This window comes from Loxodonta africana, chromosome 18 (genome assembly GCF_030014295.1).
Source record: "Loxodonta africana isolate mLoxAfr1 chromosome 18, mLoxAfr1.hap2, whole genome shotgun sequence".
NCBI lineage: Eukaryota > Metazoa > Chordata > Mammalia > Proboscidea > Elephantidae > Loxodonta > Loxodonta africana.
In genome coordinates, this window is record NC_087359.1 from 39,706,601 (window position 1) to 39,732,456 (window position 25,856).

At 56.5% G+C, this 25,856-nt stretch overlaps 2 protein-coding genes across 14 annotated transcripts in view; one reads left to right on the forward strand and one right to left on the reverse strand.

Annotated features, from left to right (window-relative positions):
• Window positions 1-2,426: 2,426 nt before the first annotated feature.
• PPP1R9B (protein phosphatase 1 regulatory subunit 9B) lies at window positions 2,427-20,851 on the reverse strand. Its single transcript, XM_064271198.1, has 10 exons — window positions 19,056-20,851; window positions 14,885-15,017; window positions 12,594-12,714; window positions 10,480-10,584; window positions 9,265-9,400; window positions 7,749-7,901; window positions 7,584-7,637; window positions 4,697-4,926; window positions 4,271-4,367; window positions 2,427-4,064 (listed from the first exon to the last, which is right to left on the reverse strand). The coding sequence occupies exons 1-10, from the start codon at window positions 20,439-20,441 to the stop codon at window positions 4,011-4,013; spliced, it is 2,469 nt and encodes an 822-aa protein (XP_064127268.1). The 5' UTR covers window positions 20,442-20,851; the 3' UTR covers window positions 2,427-4,010.
• The window catches only part of SGCA (sarcoglycan alpha), a 31,022-nt gene continuing 22,649 nt past the window's right edge, over window positions 17,484-25,856 (forward strand). For 6 of the 13 annotated variants that reach the window (XM_064271203.1, XM_064271208.1, XM_064271205.1 and 3 more), the window contains exons 1-2: window positions 17,492-18,674; window positions 23,661-23,752. Coding sequence is in view for 4 of the 13 variants with exons in the window: in XM_064271199.1 (XP_064127269.1) it covers window positions 24,497-24,515; window positions 25,365-25,666 (321 nt within the window). In the remaining 9 variants the exon portion in view is untranslated. Of the gene's footprint in view, window positions 18,675-20,976; window positions 22,919-23,660; window positions 23,753-24,324; window positions 24,516-25,364; window positions 25,667-25,856 lie in introns of those variants that run through there. The other 7 variants (XM_064271199.1, XM_064271200.1, XM_064271201.1 and 4 more) reach the window with 5 other exon arrangements.

Sequence of the window (25,856 nt, forward strand, 5' to 3'; positions counted from 1 at the left end):
GGAGTGGAGTCTAGGGATAGAGGATCCCTGAGAACCCATGGAAGTTTCTGCAGTTGATGCCTCTGAGAGGCTATGGGAGGTGGCATCTTGAGCCAGGATGGCCTTATGGATGTTGTGTGCCATCGAGTCAATTCCAACTCATAGAGACCCTAAAGGACGGATTAGAACTGCTCCATAGGGTTTTAGGCTGTAATCTTTACAGGAGCAGATTGCCAGGTCTTTTCTCCTGCGGAGCTGCTGGTGGATTTTAAACCTCCGACTTTCATTTAGCATCTGAGTGCTTAACCATTGTGCAACCAAGGCTGTGGATGAGGACAAAATTAATACCCTTTGGGGGCTGAGGGTATCCAAGGACATCTGTGGGAGTTTTGAGGTTTCTGGGTGTCTTCAGAATCTTTTGGCGGCTATAGGGTGCTGGCTGGATTGTGGCGATCTGGGGAGGGGTAGCGTCCCTGGGTGATGGGCTGTGGGAGCTGTGTCTGGGGTCTTTAAGGATTTATCACTGTGCATGAGGATATGGTATACAGGCATCTGATGAGATCTGGATAATGGGCTAGAGTGCAGGGACTGGTTATAAAGCCCCTATAGATTCCAAAGGATTGGGGAGATGTAGGGTAGGGTTAGTGCTGGCAGGCTGTGTCTGTGGGAGGGTTCTGCTAGACTATAGGATTTGGGAGGACCCCTGTTCCTAGTGACACCTAATCACCTGGAAGTTAAGGAAACTCCCTTCATCTGATTCCCCTCCCCCACGGTAAGTGTTGGGGTGGCAACTTGCTCCCAAGAGCTAGGCAGGTGACAAGGCTGCACAGTGACACCAGGACTGCCCAAAGCCACCGACACAGCCCCAGACTGGACCTATATCACAGGGAGTCATATCTCAGGCCTGAAAAACTCACAGCAAAGCCGCACAAAGCACCCCCCAGCCACACAACACACTCAGACTTAAACATAGGATCCTCCTTGGCCTATCTTTTGGGACATACAATGTACCCACAACAGATTTCCTAGTCAGGCTCTTTACCTAATAGACAGGACAGATGGGGTCAGCAGGGCCCCACCCTGGATGCTTAGCTTCAGTCAGACCAGCAGAAGCTGTCATCACAATCCCCATGTCTTCTCATCCAGGAGGGTCCAGCAAATTCATGTCTTAGACTTCTTGGCTAGGTTTCTGAAACAGGACTGACAACTCTTCATCTTTGGTCCTGGAGTTCAATGACCTAATTCTGTAGCCATGACCTGTGACCTTGTGGTTTGGTAGTCTCAGATCTTGGGATTCAGCCACCTGGTCTGTCTTCAGCATTCCCAGGGCTCCCAGAGTGTTCCAAGGATGATCCACTTGAAGAAGATGCCTTGAGAGGTATGATCACCATTCCCAGGATTCTGGAAGACCCTCAGTAGGGTGGCAGAACTGGAATGGTCTTATACATAGCCCTGAGGTGTAGAACTAGGATTTTTGGGTGGAAGTTACAGGGAGCCAGAATTTGGCTCAACATTAGACTTGTGTAACAAAACCACCCCAAAGGGAGTGGCTGCCTCAGGAGACAGTGAGCTATCAGTGGCAATTCTGACAGAAGCCACTCATCTTGGATACTGTCAGGGATTCATCAAGATGACTTTTAAGGACCCTGATGTTGGAACTTGCGTTCTTTACGGCAAAGAGAGGGGAAGGCGAAGAGTTTCCCTGGGGACAAGTCTACTGAACCTAAGTGCCTTCAAGCTTGTTTTCTCTCACAAATACACAGCACCCAGGGCAAGGAAAGGTGGTTCTGGGACTGGCCAAAACCCCCACTAGCTCTCACCTCTTTCTGGCACTTCACCAAAGCCTATTCCCTAACACCCTGGCATCTGGACTCCCAGACCTATTAGTATTAGAGGCAATAAGTCAGCAACCAGACCTGCTAGCATAAAACAGGGGATTAGGACTGTTAAAGGACCCTCAGGTCCACGGAGAGGGGCAAATAGAAGAGATTCTCTCAAGGACCCCGGAGACAACACTGTCCCCCATGCCACTTTCCACCCCTAGCTGCCACCTCCAGGAAACCTGTGATCCTTCAGGTACCTCATACACGGTGCTTCATTAAGTAGGGGCTGGGTATCTCCATCACTTTACTGGACTTAGGATTCACCTTAATATATCCAACCCATCCTGTGAATTCCTTCAGAGGCCCAAAAAAAGAGAAAAAGGGGAATGCGATAGGCAGGCGAAACTCTAGAAGCCCCAGCCCTACATCCCCAAAACTACATAAGAAGCATAGGTGATAAAGGGGGGAATGGTGGCAGAGGGAATTTGCTGGAACCGGGAACAGAGGAACTGTGTAGAAAGATGCTTAGGGCTATAAACAGCAATGGTGCAAGGGAGACCGCGGGGCACGGTCTGGCATCCCTGACCCTTCCCCCCTTCAGCGAATCAGGAGACCAGGCACTGGGACTCTGGGGGCTGCTTTTATGGGGACGACCTGACAGAGGGCATGGTCCGTACAAAACCAGGGAACAATACATACATATATATATATATTATATACAGTGACACAGCCCCTCGAAAGGCGGGGCATGGCCAGCCGCTGGCCCCCGAGACCGGAAGCGCCCGCGGCCCCGCCCTCCTGGCTCCGCCCCCCATCTGCCGGGATGGAGGAGGTGAAGTGCAGGGGCCGGGCCTGCACTGAGACAGCCAGCTCTTCAGGGGTGGGGAGCACGTCTGGGGCAAGAAGGCGCGGGGGAAGCCCAAGAAATACTGATCGATGGCATGGTCTATTTACAGGGGACAGGGGAAGTCAATACAGATCAGATGGGGTTGTCTGCTTTTAAAAAAATGAACAAAAACCCAGGCTAGGGGCCGGAGGATGGGGCAAATGAGAGATGGATTCTGAAAAGGGAGGGGACCTGGGGCGGGGGGGGGGTCTCACCTCCCTTGGTCCAAGCCCCAATTTGGGGTTCAAGTGGGGAAACGGAGTCGATTTCACTTAGAAAGCAGGCTGCCAAGGACAGCCCTGGTCTCCAAAAAGACGAGTAGTAAAATTTTGCCCTCCAGTCAAACACTGGCAAACGGTGGGATGGGCGTGGGTGAGGCTGAATCCCTGCCATGTTAGTACAAGGCTTCCAGGTGACTCTCTTGGCAAGGCAGGGCCTGGCTCTCAGGGGAGAAATGTTCTGCTTGCCTAAGACCAGGGTCTCTGCAGCCAGGCCCCCTACACTGACCCCCGCTCCTCCCTGGCATTCCCAGACCTGGCCAGGGAACCTGGACCTCAGAGAGGCCACAGAACAGTTTCAGGAGGAGGTTATGGCTATTTGGCACCTGGGCGAGGGGAGGCACAAGGAGAAACCGGGAGCTGCAGCCCCAGGAGAGGGGGAGCTGGGGACCAGGTGTCCTGGACTCTCCCTTTTTCCTACTCTCACTGTCCTTTTCCCAAAGAGTAAGTGAGAAATCAGTGCAGGGCCAGAACCAGCCTCTGGGCTCTGGGGTGGACTCCACCCCTCCCGGGAGGGGGACAAAGACAGCAGCAGGTGTTGAGGCAACCCCCCCAAGCAGGAGAGTCAGAATGCAATAGAGACAGCACAACGATGGCAGGGAGGGGGACGGCCAAGAAGGTAGAGTCTCAAGAGGCCCAGTGGGCAGGGAGCAGCCTCCAGTTGTTGAGATGCTGGGAGAGCCCCCAGCCCCATGCCAGTCCAGAGACAAAGGCTGGAGGTTGTAAAGTCTGGCAGTTTGGTCTGCAGGTCTTTGTGTCTATCCACCACCCAGGCCAGCCCTTGGCACCCCACAGCCTCTGTGTCTCAGCCCCATGGGGCAGGAAGGAGGCCACGCCTTCAGCCACCTCTGTCTGCCCAAACCACCTTAAGGGGGCCTGTGGTGTGAGCCCTCTGGTCCCTGAAGCTGGGGGGAGGTGGGTGGAGGGGTGGGGAAGTTGGGGCACCTGTCCCCAGGCTGGTAGAGGGCAGGGGAGAGTATTGAGGACAGGGGAGGGAGGACAATGGGAAAGTCTTGATTATTGTCCAGTCAGGGAATGTTCCTGTTAAGTAGAATTGGAGTTCCTCAGTGTTTGCAGGTTTCCTTCCAGTTCTGAGATCTGGAAAACAAGAGAGGAAGGGACTCAGCCCTGAGATGGACACAGGGTCTACCCCTTCTGCCCCCCTGGTGGTGACATGACCCTGAGCTCTAAGCCAGCAGCATGGCTCCTCCCCTCTCCCTCTAGGACCCACAAGGTGGGTGCTAGATGGGGCTTACCTGCTGCTCCTTCCATAGGGCCCTGCCCCCAGGGGACCCCTGGCCTACCTTGTCCAGGAGCTTGTCCATCTCCTCCTTCCTAGCCAGCTCTGACTCCTCCAGAACCCGACGCTGGGCGGTCTCCTTTTTCAGGAACTCGATCTCCCTGGAGACAGACAGTGGGTAGGGTGTCTGGCCTCTGTCCTGGGATTCTCCAGGTCCTTGGCCCTGCCCTCAGCTTCCACCTGGGCAGCTCTGTCCCTTTCTTTAGTCTCGGGTTGGGAGGCTCCAGGTCTCCCCAAAGCTGCTGGGACCGGGCCCTTTGCTGGCTCTGGTGCCCAAGTCATTCCAGGCCCGGGTACCCCCACCATGGCGTCTTCCAGCTTCCTTGCTCCTTGCCTCCCTATTTGGTTAGGGGTGGAGAGGCGCTGCCACCAAAGGCCTTTCAATCCTCCCTAGGCCCCCAGGCCCCCACCCCACCCCATGGCCACGTACTTCTGCTGGTAGTCCTTGATGAGGCGCTTGGCCTTGCTGTACTTGCGCTCCAGGGCCTGGTACTGGGCCTGGGTCTCCCGCAGGTGCTCATCCACAGCCTGGCACAGGCTCTGGGCCTCCCCCCAGTAGCCCTCCAGCTTCTCCATGCGCTCCTTGTTCTCCTCCACGCTCTGCTCCAGCTGGGCCTTCTCCACCCGCCACCGCCCCTTCTCCTGCTCGAGGCTCTGCAGCTGAGAGAGGAAGGAGCAGCCCTGGGTTGGTGGGGGCCAAAGGAAGCCAAGGGACACCCCTTATCATGGCACTGGGGCCAGGGTCTGGGGGATTCCCATGGATATAGAGCACCCCAACTACTAACTCTCCATGGCTGAGCCTGAGGACTGAGGCCCAGAGAGGGAAGAGATGGGACCTCAGGCTCGGAACTCCAAGCTCGGGTCACTGACACTGCACCCCACTCCCAGGGAGGCAAGAAGCCCGTGACTAGCTCTGTGACTTGGGGCAAGGCAAGCTGTCTTAAACCTCAATCCTCTCATCTGTAAAATGGGAGTGATACCCATCTTGCCAAGCTCACAAGGGCTACAGTCAGATGGTAGAAAGAATAGGCAGCTGAGGGTCACCACTGCTCTCTGTCCCCTCTCTGACCAGTCCTGGCTCCTGTGGCTTCCTGAACAATCCTGGTTCTTCTCCCAGTTCCCAGGCACCCCAGTGCAGTGTTTCCTACCCCAACAATGCAGTCCTGGGTCCTCTGTTCTCTGTACTCACTGCCCTGGGGTGGGATCCTACCTCCTATACCACCTCTGTGCACCCTGAACAAATCCTGAGCTGCAGCCCAACCTCACTCCCGCTCCAGCCTTATCCTCTAGCTCCTCATAGGCACCATGTCCCAAACTGGACCCCCCCCGCCCCCACAAACCTAAGCTTCCTTTCCTGACTTGCTCACCTCTGTTAAAAGGCATCACCACCATCTCACAGCCACCCCAGCAGCACTCAGCCTCAAGCCCCTGCCTGCCCTTCCAGATTTGTTTGCTGCAAAACCCCTTGCTGTCCATACCCCAGCCACAAAGGCCTTCCTACAGACCTTCAGATTTGCCACAGGGCCTTTAAACATGCTGTTCCCTGCCCGGAACACCCCATCTACTGTGTCCCTTGCCTAGTCATTGCCCACTAGCTCATCCTTCAGCTTTCTGCTCAGATCTTCCCCAGCACAGCCCTGCCCCCACCCTGGCTGCATTGGGTTCCTTCTTGGCTCTAGGAGCTCAGTAACCCTGTCCTCTCTACAAAGCCCCGTTCCCGTTTGTAACAACACAGCCACTGGTGTGCACAGACTGTAAACTGCACGAGGGCAGGGAAGAAGTCTGCTTTTGCCCATCACAGTATCTGGACCAGTGTAAGGCACCTAGAAGGTTCCCAACAGATATTTACAGATTGATGGCATGAAATAACCTCGGACTTGCCCCTCCCTTTCATGCTCTGCATATACCCAAGAACGCAGCCTGTCAAGATGACCTCTGAAATGCAGCTCCAACATGCCCTGTCTGGGCCGTCCAGGGCCACCCCTGCCAGGACACTGCCCGGGCCTCTAACTGGCTTGCCCACCCTCCAAGTCTTGCCCACCCTCATGCCCTCTCTGCTTCCCAGGCAGTGACCTTCTAAAAACTCCCATATGACCGCACAGCCCACTCTGTCCGCAGGGCCAAGGCCAGCGTCCTCAGAAACAGTGAGGACCCTTCAATCCACAGCCCCCGGCAGTCCAGCCCTGCCTTCCATGTCTCCCCTACAGGAATGTCTGCCACAGTTTGGTAGGCCTCCTCACTGCCCCAAATCTAGCCTCCAAGCTCAAGCTCGAATTCCTGCCAGGAACACCCTTCCTTCTGCCTCAGTTGTCTAACCTGCTCTCCTTCCAAAGCTCAGCCTCACTCTCCTCTCTGTACATGTATGGTGGGTGTATACCTACATGCGGCACGTACACTCGCATGCACCTGGGGGCACTGTATCCGGATGGTCCTGTGTACTCTCAGCCTGTCTCTCCCCACCACTCTGGAAGCCCTGTGTCCAGTGTCCAGACCCCAGCGGAGGTCCAATTCAAATTTTTAACATGAAGTCTGTATATCTACATGCCTGTGAGCCTGCTGGCACCTAATAACCTTGTGTGGGTGTCTGTGCATGGCATATATGTGTTTATGTAAGTCACATGTATATCACCACCTGGTGGTGTCAATGTGAGCACATCTGTGTTGCTTGCCCGGGTGACAATGTGCATGTCCTGTGACACTCTTCCTGAGACCAGGCAGTCTGAACGATGGTCATGCCTGTGTGTCTCACAGCAGACTTGTTGCAGAGGGGGTCCAGGGTCCAGGTTGATGCACCTGTGAGTCATGTCACATGATTACACCTTTGGAGAGGAGTAGGTTCTGGGTGAGTGTGTATACTGTGTGCTGGGATCCAGGCTAACATGTGCCAGCATGTGCATCTCTGGCTAGCTGGTATTTATTGTTGGGCCTGTACATAGAGAACATCTGTGGGGCTGTATGAACATGTAGACATCTAGAGTGTGACTCACTGTGACTTCAGTAGTATAGCTAATAGCTCACTGTGCTAAGTACTTTACGTGTACCGCCTCATTTCATCCTTACAACCATCCTCTGGTGTTGGTACTATTACTACCCCATTTTATAGATGAGGAGACTGAGGCCCAGAGCAGCCAGTGAGTGGCAGAGCAGATGGGTCCGGAGCTTGAGCTCCTAACCCTGCATTCCGTTGCCTCAGAGTGGCCTGTTCAGTATATGCCAATGGGTGGTGTAAGACTACCAGTGTGTGCAGGTGTGAGGCATCGGGGGGTCCTATCCTCAGCCCTCAGACCCCATTCCCCAACACACACACACACCCTCACCTTTCTTTTCAGCTGCTGGATCTCTGCCTCAGTTACAGCATGCTTGATCTGGAGCTATGAGGACAGAAGGGCAGGTGCTCAGCTCCGGCTGGTGTAAACAGTAGTGTGGGACGAGAGGCTGGTCTGCTCTCGCCCTCTACCTCCCAGGAAGCCCCCTCATCCCACCTCCTTGAACTTGTGCACCAGCTTCTCAGGCTCCATGTCCACAGGTGACAGTGCATCTTCGTTCTCTGCTAGCTCGAACACCTCAATGGCCATCTCGCCACCTGGGAATGTGGGGCTCAGCTCCTCATCCTCATCAGTGGCATACTCTCCCGTCTGTGAAGGAAGACAGAAGGCTATGGGCCTGGCCCACGCTGGCCTCCTCCCACCCTCATGACCAGGCCTAGACCAGCAGCAGTCTGCCCTCGTCAGACCAGGAGCTACCCAGGGGTGCGGTTCGTGCCTCCCCCATGGGCCTAGGGCCTCCACCACAGCCATGGTTTGATTCTTCCCCCAAGAGCCTGGGGAGTTCCCTGAAGGCAGGAGTAGTTTTCCACACAGGACTGGGGAACCCTGAAGAAACAGCCTTCACTTCTCCCCTCACACTAGGGCTCCTCTGAGGTCTGGAGCTGCTGTCTCCTCAGATTAGGTTCCCTGAGGTCCAGAGCTGTGCTTTCCCCCTCAGAGTAGGGACATTCTGAGGGAACTGTATTCTCCTTGTAGGACCAGTGAGGTTCTCAGAAAAAGACAATGTGACTGCTCCAACAGACTAGAGCTTCTTTGAGGGAAGGGTCTGCATCTCCTCCCTCACACTGGGGGTTCCCTCAGGTAAGGGAAAGGCGCTTTGGGTTTCTTTATACTGCCTTCATTTGCTAACAGCGAAGAGGACTTACTTGAAGCACTTACTGATGAAGATCAAAGACTACAGCCTTCAGTATGGATTATACCTCATGAAGAAAACAAAAATCCTCACAATTGAACCAAGAACCAAAATCATGATAAATGGAGATAATATTGAAGTCGTCAAGGATTTAATTTTACTTGGGTCCACAATCAAAGCCCACGGAAGCAGCAGTCAAGAAATCAAACAACGTATTACGTTCGACAAATCTGCTGCAAAAGACTTCTTTAAAGTGTTAAAAAGCAAAGTTGTCACCTTGAGGACTAAGGTGCACCTGATTCAAGCCATGGTGTTTTTAGTTGCCTCATATGCATGTGAAGGCTGGACAAAGAATAAGGAAGACCCAAAAAAGAACTGATGCCCTTGAATTATGATGCTGGCAAAGAATATTGACTATATCATGGACTGCCAAAATAAACAAATCTGTCTTGGAAGAAGTACAGCTAGAATGTTCCTTAGAAGCGAGGATGGTGAGACTTTGTCTCACGTACTTTGGACATGTTATCAGGAGGGACCAGTCCCTGGAGAAGGACATCAGTGAAAGAGGATGACCCTCAACGAGATGGATTGATACAGTGGCCGCAACAATAGGCTCGAATGTAGCAATGATTGTGAGGATGGCACAGGATCGGGCAGTGTTTTGCTCTGTTGTACACAGGGTCACTATGAGTCAGAACTGACTCCAGGGCACCTAACAAACAACACCACACTGTCTGAGAGACTGGCAGAAGGTGACTGCAATGCCTCATCTAGCCACCAGGGGGCAATCATACGTCCAGCCAGGCCCAGAGCCCCTACCTCCTCGTCATCCTCCCCATACTGGGCGTATCTCTGCTCCATTATCTCCCGCTGCCATCGCTCCTGTTCCAGGGTCTGTTGAATTAGCTGTGCCACTTCACTCTGCTCTCCCGGCCGCTCCCGGCCAATCATAAACCTGCAAGGGCACCAGAGTCATCCCCCGCCTCCTGCCCTCAGCTGGGTAGTGCCACCACCCTCCCGGTTGCTGCTCCCCCAAACCCAGGCCCTCCCAGGGGAGGTGAAATGAGAGGGCTGAGTCCAGAGGCTGCAGAGTGTTAATAATGAATGGGGGAGCCAGGGCCCCATATTGGGTTTCCTTCTCAGGGAAGGGAGGCAGGCCCACCAGCCCTCCTGGCCAGTTTCAGGGAAAGAGGATGTCAGCTAAACTTCAGGTTGGGCTGTGGAGGACATAATTCAGGAGCATCCAGTATGGGGAGCTCGTTCCCCCACCACGCAAGGGAATGGTGGAGATGACCCATCTCAGCAGGGTTGGGCTGTGGCGGTGTGTCTTGGGTAAGTTCCAAGCCTCTGAGCTTCAGGAAGGGGCAGGATGATGGTGACTGAAGATTAGGATGCAGAGGCAACAGTAGAGCTTCCAGGCACCAGCCCCTCCTCCCCGTGGCCACCCACATCCTGTTTCTCTTCACCACCCTTTCCTGGGGGCACTGCCCCTCTTGGAGGGGGCAGGGGGTGATCCCTGAATGTTATGGGAGAGAGGGAACAGACACTGGGAGCTTCTAATCCACCTCTCTCAGTTTGCAGGCCTAGGGAGGAAAGAGTCCAGGACTTCGCAGGGTTGGTGAGGAGGGAGGGATGAAGTTCTGGGTGAAGGGACCCCCCAATGTGGATGGCAATCTCCCTGCATATCTCAGTTCTTCACCAAATGAGCCAGGGACGGGTAGGAGGAAAAGAGAAACATTTTCATCATACACAGAATAGCCCAAGTGGGCTGTTTAGAGGGGGCGGTAGATATCGGGCCTGCCTTGATGCTACAGGGCTAGTGGCCAGCAGCGGTGGGAAACCACTTGGATGGAAAGGCAGGCCTGGGGCAAAGGATCATGGGACGGCAATTCCTTCAGGTAAGGAGTCAGCGGAACCTCCTCTCCATGAGTTGGGTCACCCAGAACCTTGACTGGATGTGGGCAGATGGCCCGAATGGTCCCTGGGGGCTGAGCCTCCTGCTTGCTCCCTCTCCCCACCCGCCTCCAGCCTCACCGCACTCGGCCCTTGGTGTTCCGGAGCACAGAGGCTGCAAAGCTCTGAGTCACTCCTACCAGACTTGTTCCATCCACCTCCACCAGGAGATCATTCACCTGGATCCTAAGGGAGGTAACAGTGATTAAGAGGTCACAGGGGAAACTGTGGTGCTGGGCTAGAGGTAGCACCCCTCCCATCAGAAACATGAGGCATGGTTCCCAGAGGGTAGTGCTTTGTCCATCTACATAAAATGCATGAGGCCAGAGCACACCTGTGTGGGCAGTGAGACCCGGGCAAGGGAAGTGGACACAGGCATCCTAGACCAGGAGTGGTGGCAGGTACACTTCCTGTCACAGTTACCTTGTGCCCTCCTCCATCACATCCAACAGAGCAGTATGACAGCCACAGAGCTCATCTCTGCCCATGCACACCCATGACACACAGCCCTCATACACATACATTTCCACAAAGACCTGAGTCCACACACATCCTCCCAAATTCCTGAGGTGCGTGCCACACACGCTCTCACGTTCACATGCGGTGTCTCATGGGGTCACCTCACCCTAATACAGGTTCATAAAAAATATATATATATAGGTTCATACCCCAGCTATAATACCTGAAGCCCTTGCTCTCCATATAGGGAGGGAAATGGGGGCAGCCCCCAGTGTGGCCAGCTGAGGAGGCTGAAGAAGGGTGGGGGTACCCTTGACCATTTCCTTCCTCCACTCCCACCTACCTCGGAGCACCAAACTTCTTGAAGTGCTCCCCTGAGAAATGGAGGAAATGGCCTATTGTAAACAGGGCACCCCACACGCCCCATATTCCCACGTAGAACACAACGTCACGTGCACAAAGTTATAACAGGTACACACGCTCCCCAAACCGCCAGCAGGCAACAATGGGAAAGGTTCTGGGAAGTTCAAATCGAGGGCTCTGTGGGGAGTAAGTGAAGGGCATGACTGTCTGTCACCTTTCCCTTTTCTTACCGCCACCCATGCTACCTGGGCCACAACAGGCAGAAGCTCCCCAAATGAGGCAACACCACCTCTTGCAACATGACCCCAAACACGACCTAAACATGACCCTAAAGCCGTCCAGACCTCACAGAGACTCGCTTACCTCTGTCACGTGCAGGGGGTCTGGGTTCGAATGGTACCACCACTAGGTACCCCGATGTCAACCTTCAACTCACAACAACCCTGGGGGATGCCCTAAAGCCTTGTCTCTTCATACCCTCCCCCCTACACATACACAATTCACATAGTAGAACCAACAGAAAGTCACTGGGCTGCATAGGACTCCAGCTTGCCCTCCCTGCTGCTCTGACTCACAGTACTCACCTTCTTCCGGCCACAGGTACTAAACACATGCACACACAGGCACGCCCACAAGAGCGGCCCCATCTCAGAGCTTTTCTAGCCACATCGAACACCTGGATCTCCTTGCTCTTTCTGCTCCAGTCATACCTGCCTGCTTCTGGCTCCCCTCCTAGAACCTACTGCTCTCCATATAGGGAGGGAAATGGGAGCGGCCCCCAGTGTGGCCAAACTCACTCCTGCTCATACTTCACATCTCAGTTCAAAGGTCACTGCCTCCAGGAAGCCTTCCCTGATGCCCAAATAGGCCAAGTCCTCCTGTTATACGCCCTGCACTTTTCCTCTATGTCGCCGTTTTCTGTGTCCCCTTGTTTAATGTCTGTCTGCTTCACTACACTGCACGCTTCCCCCAGGGCAGGGCCCTCACCGCTGACTCCCCAGGCCTAGTGTCGGCACACTGAGTCAGGGACTGAATGTTTGCTAAATGAAAAAAAGAATGCTCAGCTGTTCTCCACCAGGCATGCAGCCTCCACAGCCCCACACGGCATCTTTACACCCGTCCTATCATCCACGCTCTTCTAAAGTGCGAGAAGCATGAAGGCAGGGGTTTCCATCTTTCCTTCACTGCTCTATCCCCAGGGCTAGAACAGCACCTGACATAGTAGTGCTCCATGAATATCTGAACTCCATGCACAGAAGTCTCCTAGGTGATGGCCCATCCCCAGGTTCAGCGGCACAGCCCACAGATGACAGCTGGTGGGGGGAGGAGAAGGGTGTCGGAAAGGGAGGGGGCGAGGCAGCGGAAGGTGGTACCTGCCATCCCGGTGGGCCGCACCGCCCTCGGTCACAGTCTTGACAAAGATGCCCAGCTTCTCCAGACCCATGTCGGCCCCAGCCCCCATGCCGATGATGCTGATGCCCAGGCCCTCAGAGTCTGTGGAGCAGAGTGATGGTCAGATACCAGGAGTGGGGGTGGGGGGACAGTGGTCGGGGAGCTCCAGACTCAGGCTTGCAGAGGATGGAGTGAGAGATCCTCCATCCCACACCCCTCACTCCAGGGCACAATCCTACAACAGGAAGTAGCCCCCACACTCAGGGGAAGGGACAAGGTTCTGTTCATTCCCTTTACCACGTCAACTAGGATGGCTCTTGAGTCACTCCCTGCCCTTTGTCCCACTGAAATAACTGATAGGCAGCAGGGTCTGATGAGGATGGCAGGGGCCAGAAACTGTTGTATATACAGGCGAGGGTGTGGGTTTGGGAAGGAGTCAGCGGGCTGTGTGGCTGTGATGGGGATGGGGTGGTGGTGGCCATGATGGGGGTGGTGGGCTGTGTGGTTGTGATGGGGATGGGGTAGTGGTAGCCATGATGGGGGTGGTGGGCTGTGTGGCCATGATGGGGATGGGGTGGTGGTAGCCATGATGGGGGTGGTGGGCTGTGTGGCCATGATGGGGATGGGGTGGTGGTACCCATGATGGGGGTGGTGGGCTATGTGGCCATGATGGGGCTGGTGGGCTATGTGGTTGATGGGGGTGGTGGGCCGTGTGGCTGTGATGTGGATGGGGTGGTGGTGGCTGTGAAGGGCCTTAGTCCTAAGCCTTTTTCTCTTTTCCCAGCCTATGCACTCTCATCCATACTCAGCTTCGATGACCAAAGACCTCCCGATTTTGTCTCTCCTACTCCCTTATACACACCTGCCCCTGCCTGGCCATTTCATGGGCCTCTGACATCCAAATTCAGTCTTCCCCCACAAATAGATTTGTCTACCGCTCCCTCACTGAGGATGGCATCACCACCCACAACAGCTGCCAGGCCTGGGCATCACCTGGATTCCTCCCTCCCACTCACAGCCCCTACCTCTGAGCCAAATAACCACCAGACCCTGTTGATTCTACCTCTGAATCTCTCTCAAGTCCCTCCACTTCCCACACTGCCATCATCTCATCCACGCCACAGTGATATCTCTCCATCTACTTGTGCCCTCTACCCACTCCCCACACATAGCCTGAGTGATCTTTCTAGAAAACCCTTCTGCTGAGGGTGTGGGATTGGGATGGAGTTGGTGGACTGTGTGGCCATGATGGGGGTGGTGAGCTGTGTGGTTGTGATGGGGATGAAGTGGCCATGATGGGAAAGGGGTAGCAGTGGTTGTGATGGGAGGGTGGGAAGCTCTGTGGCTGTGACTGGTAAGGGGGTGGTGGTTCTGATAGGTGTGGTAGGGCTGTGTGGTCATGATTGAGATGGGGAGGCTGTGATGGGGGTGATGGGCTATGTGGTCATGATGCAGATGGGGTGGCCGTGATGGGGTGGTGGGCTGCTACATGGTTGTGATGGAGATGGGTGGCCATGGTGGGCTACATGGCCGTGATGGGGATAGGGCAGCGGCCACACTTCCCAATGGCTTCCAGTCAATCTTAGAAAAAAGACAGTGTCCTTCACATGGTCCAGGAGGTTTCGTTTACACACCTTTCTTCTCCTTGCTGTCAGGCTCCAGACAATCCCACGACTTCTTCTATGGGGCACTGCTAAATGCAGCTTCCTCCACACAGGTCTCTCTGCTCCTCTAGCCTACATATCCTTCTAATTCCTCTTCTTTAGATCTCAACTCAAAATTACTTTCTGGGAAATGCCCACACCCAGTCTGGTCAGGTCTCTCGTTAAATGTCTTTATAGCAGCCCTGCCTTCCCTCCCAGCACCTGTAAGAGTGAGTAAGGATGTAGTTATCCTGGACTGTTTAATCAGTGTCTGCCTTCCCCAGCAGTCTCCCTGAGGGCAGAAGACATGCTTATTTTTGCCCATCATTGTATCTCCAGGACATAGCCCAGGACACGGCACATCAGAACTCCAAAGATGCTTGTTAACTGAATGAGCAAAGAATGTTCCATGACAGGGTTGATGGCAGGTGCGTGCTTGTGCTGGACTGGAGACCATGTGTGGCTGTGGGGCACTAACAAGGGAAGGGGAAGATTGACAAAGGGCCATGCCAGAGGTAGAAGCCATAAATCACTGTGAGAGCCCCAAGGGCACAGGGTGAAGCTGGTGCCAGAGAGGAGGCCTGAGTCAACCCCATCTGTGCCCACCAGCCTGGCCCCTGGCCTCTCACCTTTCTCCAGCTCCACAGGGAACAGCTCCAACCTCTCCACCCGCTTCTCCAGCTCATACTCAGCAGAGGCCGCCATAGGGTCCACATCCTCGTTGCGACGATCATAGTCCTCGTTGGAGTAGGTGCTGAACACCTGTGTGGGGGGGGCTTCTCAGAGAGGCCTGGGAGGGCAGGCCAAGCCACCAGCCCCATAGCCTCCTCCCCGCCTACCCCACCCAGCCCCGTGATGACCCCAGCTCTGTGATCCTGGGCCACTCGCTGCTGCCTCTGGGCCTCAGTGAAGGCCTTTCTAATTCCGGAGACGGGGGCAAGAGAGAAAGGGAGCCAGCCTTGCCTGATCTACACTGTTATTCTCTTCTGATCCCTGACCAACAAGAGTATGGCCCGTGTAAACAGAGAGATAGGGCAATCCTGGAGAAATGGTGAGACTCAGGAGCCAACACCCAGGCCAGAAAGAGACCGGCAGAGCATGGCAGAGAGAACGTGAGAGAAGAGAGCCCAGAGAGCCTGATGGAAGTGAGGAGGACATACAGACACAGGCAGCGGCAGCCAACAGCAGGAGAGAGGAAGGAACAGGCTGAGCAGGAGAAGAGGGGCAGACGAGGAGGAATAAAGGACGGAGAAGATGCTGAGGATGCCAGATGGGGAAAGAGATGGAGCGTGTGTTAGACGTGGAGAGGGGCCATGGGACAGGGATGAAAGAGGCATAGAGGCATCCGGGGGCCCAGCCCTGAAGTCAGATGTTGGGGGTAGGGTAGGGGGGCAGGAAGGAGCAACTCTACCCTCAGGGAGAAGGGCAGGCCCTCCACGGCCTGTGTCCTTCAGGCAGCAGAATCGAGGGAGAACACCAGGCCCCTAAAACCTTCCCTGTAGGCCCAGGCCTCCATCTCCCTGGGCTATGCCCACCCCTACCCCAGCCCCCCATGCACCAGGTGGCCCAGACAAAGGTCCTAGGACCAGGGCCCTGGGGAGAGCAAGGAGGTCAGAGAGATGCAGCCTCCCCGACACTGTCCACAGCAGACCCAGGCCCCACGGTTGCCCCCTGTACCCCACCCCTCTGCTGTCTCCCAGTTCCTGTATCTCATGCAGCAAAAAGGGGAATTCCCATCCTCCCCTGAATTAGAGAGGGTAAGGCAGGGGCACTGTGGGAGTGCCTAATTCTGGGCCCAGGCAGGGGTGCCCCCGTGGGAGGTTAATGAGCACCATTTAGGGCACCATGATGTGTTCGTGCTTCACTGCCTGCAGCGACAGGCTGGTACCAGTTGGAGCCAAATGGGGGTGAGGAGTGGGGAGCAGCTCCATCAGATGGCTGGGGCCTGAGCCGTATGGAGGCACCAGGCTCCTTAGTGGGGCATTGTCGCCCTCCAGGCCCCTGCCCAGGGCCCCCTCTCCTCTAAGAGCAAGCCCACGGGCACCCCTGTCAGCAGGAACACTCGGTGTCCCAGCCTCTGTTTGTCCTCCCCGCTACCCTCCCCTGGGATTAGAAGCATGGCTGGGAAGGGCCTATGTGGTCACTTAGCTCAATGCCCTCGATTTCACAGCATCAGAGCAACTCTGCCTCTGGCCCTTAAAGCTTATTGTCAATCCATGAGCTCTCCTGACACGTGGCCAGTGGCCAGTGGTCTCTGGCCTGCCTGCCCCCAAAGCCCCTGTAGAAAGGGACTGCCCATTTGCACCTAGTCCAGAGATGCCAGGTCTGTTGTCCAAGGTCACCCAGACTAGCCAGTGGTAAGGCAGGATGAGACTGTACCCCGCTGGGTTCCGACAGCTGGGTCACCTGGTGACTTTGTCCCTGACACGTATGTGCCCCAGGCCCGGGACAGGCCTCTGTGAGCCTGGACCTGCTAACTGGCTCTGGCCCACTTTTACATCTGAGTTTCCCGAGCCTTGTCCTCTGCTCCAGCTGAAAGGGTCCCTTCATTTCTCAGTCTTTCTAGTCTCCTGGGCTAACCAAATCCCCTACCATACACAGACACAAAGACACACGCCATGACCTCCAAAACACTCTCCAGCCTGCCTATCAAATCCTGCTCACCCTTCAAATCCTACTCCCTGCAGGAACCCAGGGCCTCAGGCTCAGGGGACACAGACCATCACTCATCCCTCCTCAGGGTACCCGGCCTATCAGGGGCCCCTATTACCCCACCATGATGCGCCCAGCCTATCGGGGGCTCTCAGCCTAATCCCACCTCCCCAGGTGACAATCTAGAATTGGGCTCTCAGCCCTGAGCAGAAGCTCCATAAAGGCAATAATTGGGTCATCTGTGGGGCACAGACCCTGGACTCAGTATCAATGCAGGGTGACGGGGGAGGGAGAAGGAAAACTGGGAGCCACAGCCCCAGGATGGGGAGCAGGAAACCCCCAGTAAGGTCAAAAGTCAGGCACACTCAGTCCCCATCACATACCAGGGGCTCTCATGCTCTGGCGAGCATCAGTGTCACCTGGGAGTCAGGAAGCACTGCTCCAAATCATGTGCTATTTTTTACCAAAAAATCAGGATAACGTGTCAGATATAGACAGAGGCTCAGGACTGAAAGATCAAACTCCATCTCTGAGGAGATCAGACGGGTCAAGAAATGGTTGTGGGGGAGGGGGTGGGGAGGGGGCTTCCTGACTTCCTCAGTGTCCCAAGAAACACTGGAATCCCCCAAACCCTCCAGGATCCCAGATTAGAGGAAGAAGGAGACAGACGGGGAAAGAACTCCAGATCCCAGCCTAGGGAAGGGGCTGGTCTGAGAGGGGAGTGGCCTTCCACTTTTAACCTTCCAGGCCTCTTGCTGAGGGTGGGGTGGGGGAGTGACAGAAGGACTGAGGCTGATTCTCTAGAGCAGGTGAGCTTTCTTTAGTGTCCACAAGTAGTTATGGAAACTACAAGAAAACAGATGTGGGGGTGGAAGGTGTCATTGGGTGGGGTATAAAGCCTCAGCAGGGGGCTGAGGAAAGTCCAGGGGCTTGGATACCCCCACTGGCCGGCTTGAGGCTGGGCAAAGCAGAGCCTGAGTAGTGAGAAAGAGCCCTCTAGGCTGCGTATGCCAGCCAAGAGTGGAGAGCGCAGGGTGGGGGTGGCCGGGGTTCTTAGTTCTCCCCAGGGAATGTTGCACACACTCCTCCCCCTTGGTGCTGTTCTGAAGATCTCCAAGCACTGGCACAGCCCACAAACCAATCACCAATAGTGGTGCTGGGAGCCAACAGGAGCTCAAAAGGGGCAGGCAGCTCAACTCCTCCTTCAGGACACCCAGGGAATGTGGCAAGAACACTCAAGGCCTGCCTTAGCCAAGGCCAGGGGAGTTTGTCCTGTTGAGAAGCCACGACCAAAGGCATGCCAGCCACTGCTGGGTGCCCTCAGACCTGTATGGGACTCCCCACCCCATCCTCTTCCCCACCTCCTCCTCTTTCACACCCTAGAGATGGCCTAGTCCCTTTAGCAGGTCACACAAAGTGCCCCTCCCTGTGGAACTGGACCTTGGTAGCTTGAAATAGCACTGACCCCCAGGTGACTGAGTCCCAGCCTAAGCCTTTCCCCCACCCCCAGTCACACGGTCCCAGTTCAGTGCACCCTGACAGACCTGCTTCCCCCTTTCACTTCTGCAAAGTTGGGGTGGGGGCTACAGGCACGATGGAGGAAGGGCTGCAGTGTCCTGCCCCTTCATTCGTTCTGGGAAGTTCCCAGCTCCCCTTCCTTCTCTCTCCTGCCTCTGTTCAGCCCCCCTCACCCTATCCAGCTCCTGTCTGTGGGGGAAACGAAGGAGTGTTTCCAAGCTCCCCCGGCCCCCTCGCGCCCAGAGTAGGGTAGGACAAATGTCGGGGGGGGGGAGGGTTCTCCTGAGGACACACGTATGCCTTTCCACCAGCCAAGCCTCTGCCCCTGGAGGAAGGAAGGTCTGGGAGAAAAGGCAAAGCAGGTGTCTCAGCACCCGCATAGGGCAGGACGGGTGGGGCACCTGAGGGCAGGTCGGGGCAGGCCACCCCCTTCCCAGGCCTGGAAATCATCCCCCTCTGACAAACAGCTGGAACTCCCCCACGCCCCCCTCAGGGTGGCAACTTCTGGGAAGGGGGCTGGGTGGCAGGGGCTGACTCAGCCTGCCAAACCAGGCCGGCCGGGTGGGGGCGTCGGCGCGCACGTGGCAGGGGCGGCGCAGGGGTGGCCGGGGGTTGGGGGCGCTCACTCACTTGGATGGGCGCCGTGCTGAAATGGATCTTCCGGCTCGGGGCCGGGTCCTCTTCCTCCGAGAGCCCCGGGATCTCCACACATCCCGACTCGGGCTCGTAGGGGGGCTCCCCATCCTCCTCGTCCTCTACGTCCTCTTCCTCCAGGGCACTGCCCCCAGAGTCCTCCCCAAGCCCGCTGTAAGCGCTCACGTCCACCAAGTCGGCTTCGGAGAAGTCCTCCTTCTTGGACTCATCCGCCTCCTCAGGGGCCAAGTCTGGGGCCCGGCCATTGCCGACCCCCTTATCTGTCACAGCCACAGCCACAGCCGCCGACGCCGGCGCCTCGTCGGGGGCCGCTTGGGCCTTCTGCTCCTCGGGCGCGGGGCTGGCTGTGGTTGCCACGGTGCTCCCATTCTCCAGGGCCGCATGGACCGTCACCTCGGCCTGGATCACTTCCCCGGGCGCCGCCTCGGCCTCCGACTCCCCGCTCTCCTCCACCTCCACCGGCTTAATCTTGCGCACCTCCCGGGGCTTGGGGGGCGGCCGGGCGGGGGCGACTCGGTGTTGCGGGGGCTGCTGCCCTCCGGGGCCGCGCTCCTTCTCGGCCGGAGCATCCCCCGACGGGGCGGGCGGTGGCGGCGGTGGCTGGAACACCCGGGAACGCTTACTGACCAGCTTCGAGTTGACCTGCGGAGCCCCGGCGGCCGCGGCCCTGGGGGGCCCGGGCCCACGGTGGAGGCCGGTCCTCAGGTCGGCCTTCTCAAAGACGGCGCTGAGCTGGCTGACCGTCGGCGACACAGCGTCGGCGTCCAGCTTGTCCAGCGCCTCGGTACTGCCGTTGAAGCGCACCACTACGTCCAGCTTCCGATCCTGCAGGCCGGCGCGCTCCTGCCTCAGCAGCCGCCGCGCCGCGGCCTCCTTGTCGCCGCCCGCGGCCGCGGGGACGCTCCGTTCGAACAGCTTCCGCGTCTCCTGCAGCCGGGAGGGCGGATGTGGCGGCGGCGCCGGCTGCGCCGAGGGCGCTGGCTTAGAGTCGAAGCGGCTCACGCGCTCCGACACGCTGGTGCCCAGCTTGAGCAGGGCGCTGTGGTCCACGTTCTCGTTCAGGCTGCTGGCCCGCGGCAGCGACAGGCGAACGCCGCGCTCGGGCGCCCGCGGGGCCTCGGTCGGGCCCGCGCCGCCGCCCGCCTCGCCCGGCGGCCCGGCCGTCGTGCCCATCTGCAGGAACATACTTTTGATGCGGTGGACGTTGGAGCCATATTTCTTGTGGTGGGCTGCCTTGGGTGCCTCGTCCGGCCCGGGCGCGTCGGGCGGCTTCAGCGCCTGGATGCCCGCCTCGTAGGCGCTACGGTGCGGGGAGGCGCTCCGGAGGGGACCCCCGGGCCCCCGCGGCTCTGTCTTCATCATGGTGGGGGGAGCCGGGTTCGCATCCCCCTGCTCCCCGTTCTCCCCCGCCAACAGGCGGGTGGCCAAGTCGGGACCACTGTCCCCCTCCCCCCGAAAAGAAACCCTGAGAGGCCTTTTCTAGGCTCCCCCAAAAACCAAGCTGCCAAAAACAGTTAACCCTGTTTAAGGAAAAAAAAAAAAAAAAGGAAAAAATCCCCGGGCGTCCTGTGTGGGTAGCCTTCCCAAATCAAGCTGCCAAAGACAGTCAGACCCTCTTAAAAAGCCCAAGCGGCCTGGTACGGTCGCCCCCACCTAAAATAGAAAAGCGGCGGCCAGGCCGGTGGGACGGCGCGCCCTGTCCAAGCAGCAGCGGCGGCGGCGCCGGCTCACATCCTCCGAGGCGGTGTCAGCGGGGCTGGCAGCCCGGGCGTCCCCCACCCCTGCCGGGGGCCTCGGCTCTCCGGGGGCCGGGCACCCCGGCGCCCATGGCTGCTCCGCCGGCCGGGGCCGCTCCGCCGCCGCGCCTCCCTCCCTCCCTCCCTCCCCCCCGCGCCCCGAGCTCCGGTCTTTCTCTCGCTGTGCCCGAGCGGCGGCTGCCGGAGACCGAGCGGCTGCCCTTCTCGCCGCCGCCGCTGGGGGACTGGCACCTCTGGGTCCTAGAGGGATCGGATTTCCGGGGCCAGAGTCTGTGAGCCCACCCCTTCCCCTACTCCCAAATAAATCCCCTCCCCTGCCGGTCCCTCGCCGAAAGCCTTCCGCTGCCCCCAGGCCCTGCTCAATCCTCTGCGATTCTTCCATCCCAGCCTCTGGCTGCGGTTTATCACAACCCACATAACCGCACCCCCATTAAATATTGGGGGTAGGGCAGACCAACCACAGTGGTTTTAGTGGGGCCCCTCTCCACCCCAACGTGAAGGGGGATAGGTAGGAAGGGGCAAAGGATCATTTTCTTCCAGGTCCTTAAGGCTCGCTAGTGTTGTTCAAAGCTGTCATTATCAGAATCACTGGGGCTTGGTAAAAACACAGATTCTGGGCCCTCCCTCAAACTTTGTGAATCAGAAGCTCAGAGAGCGGCCCGGGATTCTGCATTTTGCCACTTTTCCTCCTGGGGAATCTTATGCACTCCGTAATGTCTGAAACCTTGGTACAGTGTTGCTGGCCTTAGGAGGGAGAAGGAGAAGGAATGGAGAAAGAAGGTGGTCCCCATCACCCGAAGGGCAGGAAATCCCGAAAGCTACCCTTTGCCATTCGGAAGTTTGTAGAGGGTGTCCCGGTAGCCTGTCTGCACCCCAGGCTGGAACGGAGGGGTCGCAAACCCCTTCCTCCTACCCCTACAGGAGCACTCTCGCCTCTCAAGCAGGAAGGGGGAGATGAGGAGGAGGAATTCTAGAGGCCTGTGGCCAAGGTTTACCCAGCGAGAATTCTAACTTGGGTCTCTTATCTAGAGGGTCCTGGCCACTATGTGCATGTGGGGGTGGGGGGGGGAGGGGCAACGAGGTCACAGTGACCTACACATGCCCTGTCCTGGCAACCCAGAAAACTATTTTGATGTTCCCTCGCAGCCCACACCCCTCTCCCGCCCTAACACTCACACAACAGGGGGCCAGGGCTGCCCTCCACCCCTCCCCAGCTGCCCGGGCGGGGGACGGAGGTGTGCGAAGAGGTACACTCCAAACCAAGACCCCAGAGCCTCGGCTTTGCTCCAGATCCCAGAGACGACTGAACGGAGTGGACCCTAGGACCCAGAGAACAACTCAGGCACAAAGCCTCCCGCCCCCCCAGCTGCTTCCTGCATCTCAGGCTTTCCTGCGGCCTTTGCCTTCTCCCCCGCCCTCTTCCTCTTCGTCCTCTTCCTCCCCGTCCCAATCTTCCACTCTCTGTCCCCTGGTCTGGAAGGGTTGGCGAAGGGACTCTTAGCACCCCACCACTGAAGGGGCGTGTGTGGGTTTTGTGGGATATTAACCCGTTAGCACGTGCAAAGGAGCTCAGTACAGGATTGGGGGTGGGGTGCGGGAAGCCGCCTGGGAACTCTGGATATTGGGATGGGGAGGGGCCAGGAACCACAGGGCTGGATCCTGAGGCTGGTGCTAAGGGGAGGGAAGACTTGGGTTCTGAGCTGGAGAGCCGGAAATGAACCCGGGCTTACCATTGTCATCTGCCTCTTCTTTGCTCGGCTGCCCAGGAAACTGCCCCCTCCCCAATTTTGCACTTCGGGATAGGCAGGGTGAAGAAGCTCTCAGGCTCCCTTCCTTTTTAACCCTTTTTAGAAGACCTCTTATAGGAACAAGCTTTGGGATTTAGGTTTCCAACCTCAAGGTTGGGGCTGGAAACCCCCTCCCATGGCCCTTCAAACCCGCTCTGGAAGTTGGGGGAGGAGAGAGATCTCAACCAGTTGGGATTTGGGGGGTTGGGCAGAGTGTCCTCAGAAGCTCTCGAGTGAGTTGGAGGAGGGCACAGGCCCCTGGGTGTTCTGCCCAGAATCTACCACACCCTTTGTGGTGAGTCATGGTAACTGTTCCCAGCCCAAGGGGTCTGTGCCCATGCCTCTGGCCAGGTGGAGAAGCAACCACCCTCCCCCCCCCACCCCACCCCTGGCCCTTCAGAGGGAGGGAGGAGTTGCCAAGGTTCTCAGAGACAAGCCCAGAGACTCTGGGCCCCCGCCCCCCCCCCAACAACAACAAAAAACACATTTCCAGCAACAGCTTGGAATGAATTGGAAGTACTGGGAAGCCTGGATCCTGAGGCTTCCAAGGATGAAACCCCTTTAAATGCTTTGGGATGCAAGAGGGTGGAGCTGGCCCAGAGCTTGGGTGACTGAGGCAAAGGAGTAGGATGATTATTTCATAGTTTAGCAACACCCCCAGCCAGAATTCCCCAAGAAGCTTTTCTGAGCGATGCTAAACGCTTTCCCAGGGTCAGACACCAAACTGGCTGGCCTGTGAGATAGGTGGAGAATGGGGTGTCATCTTCCCCCATCTCCTCCCTACCTGCCTGGGGCAGTAATCTCATCTCCTGGGAGGGGAACTTCATTTGGGAGGATTTCCATCCAAACTGAAGGGTTTAGACCTAATTTTCATTTCTTATGCTGCAGTCCTCACCTATTTCCTCCAGTTTAGCACCCCAGGATAATTAAACCGTCCTTTCTCTTTACATTGTCCTTTATGGAGGAGGCCTTGAGGGCTAAGCTGCCTGGTGGTCTTCTCTGTTTGGGTGAAAGTTCTTTCTTACCTTTTCCCACAGACAGATGGCAGAGTGAGACCCAAGACTGACCCAGGAGCCAGACTGCCAGGGTTGAAATCCTGACTCCAGCACTTGTTGTGTGACGTGGACAGGTAAGGTGGGTGGGGAAGGAGGTACCTGTGCCACCAAACTTGGTGCCGTGGAGTCAGTTCCGACTCATGGCCACCCCATGTGTTAGAGTATAACTACTTCATAGCATTTTCTTGGCTGAATTTTACAGAAGTAAAATCACCTTGCTCCCCGCCACCCCCCCCCCCGCCCCCGCACCGGCCCCGAGCCACTGGTTGGGTTCTGACCACCAACCTTTAGGTTAGTAGTCAGCTCAAACTGCTTGCAGCCGCCAGGGCTGCCTGCCTGTGCCACCAGCCCTTGCCAAAAAAGCCTGAGTCTTCCTATAGGCAAAGAACTGCCCCCAGCCCTCCTCCCAGTATAGCCCCTCCCTATTTTTCCACGCCCCACCCCCGCCCCTGCCCCGGCCTGATAGAGGCCCTCTGGGAGGTTCCCTTTAGTGCTCTGCCTGGAGGCTTGCTAGTTTCAAACACCAGGTGTGACTGCAGAGGCGGGTGATAAAGGCAGTGAGGGGCCTGATTTGTGATAAGCTCCAAGCCCTCAGCACCCAGGGCTCAGGCCCAGGCTGGGTGCCAAGGTTGGCTTCTCTTCCTAGCCCTGGAGCTTTGAGACAGCCTCTGAAAGTGGCATTTCTATGGCTGGGATCATCTGAGCAGAAGCGAGCCCAGGCCCTGCACTTTGGCAGTGCTGTGGTGATCAGTGGTCCCTGCCCCAACGGCTTTCGTCCATCCATCTTCCCCTGCCAGGGATCTGGGCATCAGCTTAAGATGCCAGAAAGGCGTTCATGTGAGTACACACTCACATGCAGGAGAACTCAAATCCAGGATGCCTTTAGTGGCCTTTGACTGACTCTCTTCACAGGGTAATGAGGAAGACAGACCTGGAGAAGGAAGTGACTTAGCCAGTGGAGAAGAGGAAAGTTGTGAGACTCATAGGGCCTGCCTTGAGTGCTTGCTCCACCCATTAGCTGGGTGACCTTGGGCAAGTCACTTCTCCTCCCGAGGCCTCAGTTCGGAAGCCCTGGTGGTGTAGTGGTTAAGAGTTCAGCTGCTAATCCAAAGGTTAGCAGTTCAAACCCACCAGGCGCTTCTTGGAAACCCTATGGGGCAGTTCTAGTCTGTCCTATAGGGTCACTATGAGTAGGACTTGACGGCAAAGGGTTTGGCTTTTTGGTATGCCTCAGTTTCCTGACAAAGCTCAAATGTGAATGTCTTAGTGAGTCTCCTGAGGATGGGTGATCCTAGGTCTCCCCCACTCTGTGTGTGTGTGTGTGTGTGTGTGTGTGTGTAGCAAAACAGAACATGGGCTTTGAAGCCAGATTACCTTTGTGAGAATCCCCAACCTGCCACTTCCCAGCTGCTGGACTTTGACAAATTCTTTCCTCTGTAAAATGGAGGTATTATACCAACCTCAGAGAGTTGTCCGAGGATTAAATAGGCTCTAAAATGCATAAAATGCATAGAGTACTTAGAATAGCTCCTGGTACAAATTAGGAGTTTGCAGTGTTGCCTGTTGCATGTGTATCTAAGTATGCATGGATGTGTGTGTACGTGGGCACGCATGTGGGCAGGTGTGGCTGAGAATCAATACCCCTGTTTGCATCACGGGGCTTTGGACCTCTCATTTCTTTCCAAGGTCCATTACAAGAAATTCTAAATATAAACACCCCCTGCCTGCAGCTTCCACGAATCTTTTGGGGATCATCCTGGAGCGAAGGTGACCTCCCTTCTCCACCTCCCAAGGGGTCTTTCACTCCTGCTTCTTGGTGCCTCAAGTTCCCCTTTGCCCCTGCAGGGACTCCTCCCTTGGGGAAACTGGGCCTGCGTCCCTCTGCTCTGTCCCTCTCTCTTTTTGTTACTGTCCATAGTCACTCAAGAGCCACTTGGGAAGTTCAGACACATCTTGGAGCCTCAAGAAAGAGAAGAGAAGGAGTCAGGGTGTGTGTGTGTTGTGGGGGGGAGGGGGTGGGACAGAGAAAAGATTTCACCAAAGCATCAATTGCTTTAAAAGAAAGCCTATATTTAGCTGGCTTAGAGGGCATGTAAATATGTATTTTGCAATGCAGACAGCAGCCATAGCTGTGGGAGCTCCAAGATATGCAGGGAGGTCAAAGAAAAAAAAAACAAC

What these genes read in the sequence shown, in the direction of transcription:
- PPP1R9B (XM_064271198.1), bottom strand. Translation starts at nt 20,441, where the DNA reads ATGATGAAGACAGAGCCGCGGGGGCCCGGGGGTCCCCTCCGGAGCGCC. An exon ending in CCCTGTGGAGCTGGAGAAAG is followed by an intron (nt 12,715 to 14,884) that starts GTGAGAGGCCAG and finishes TCTGCTCCACAG; the next exon opens with ACTCTGAGGGCCTGGGCATC. An exon ending in ATGGGGAGGATGACGAGGAG is followed by an intron (nt 7,902 to 9,264) that starts GTAGGGGCTCTG and finishes CTTCCTTCACAG; the next exon opens with ACGGGAGAGTATGCCACTGA.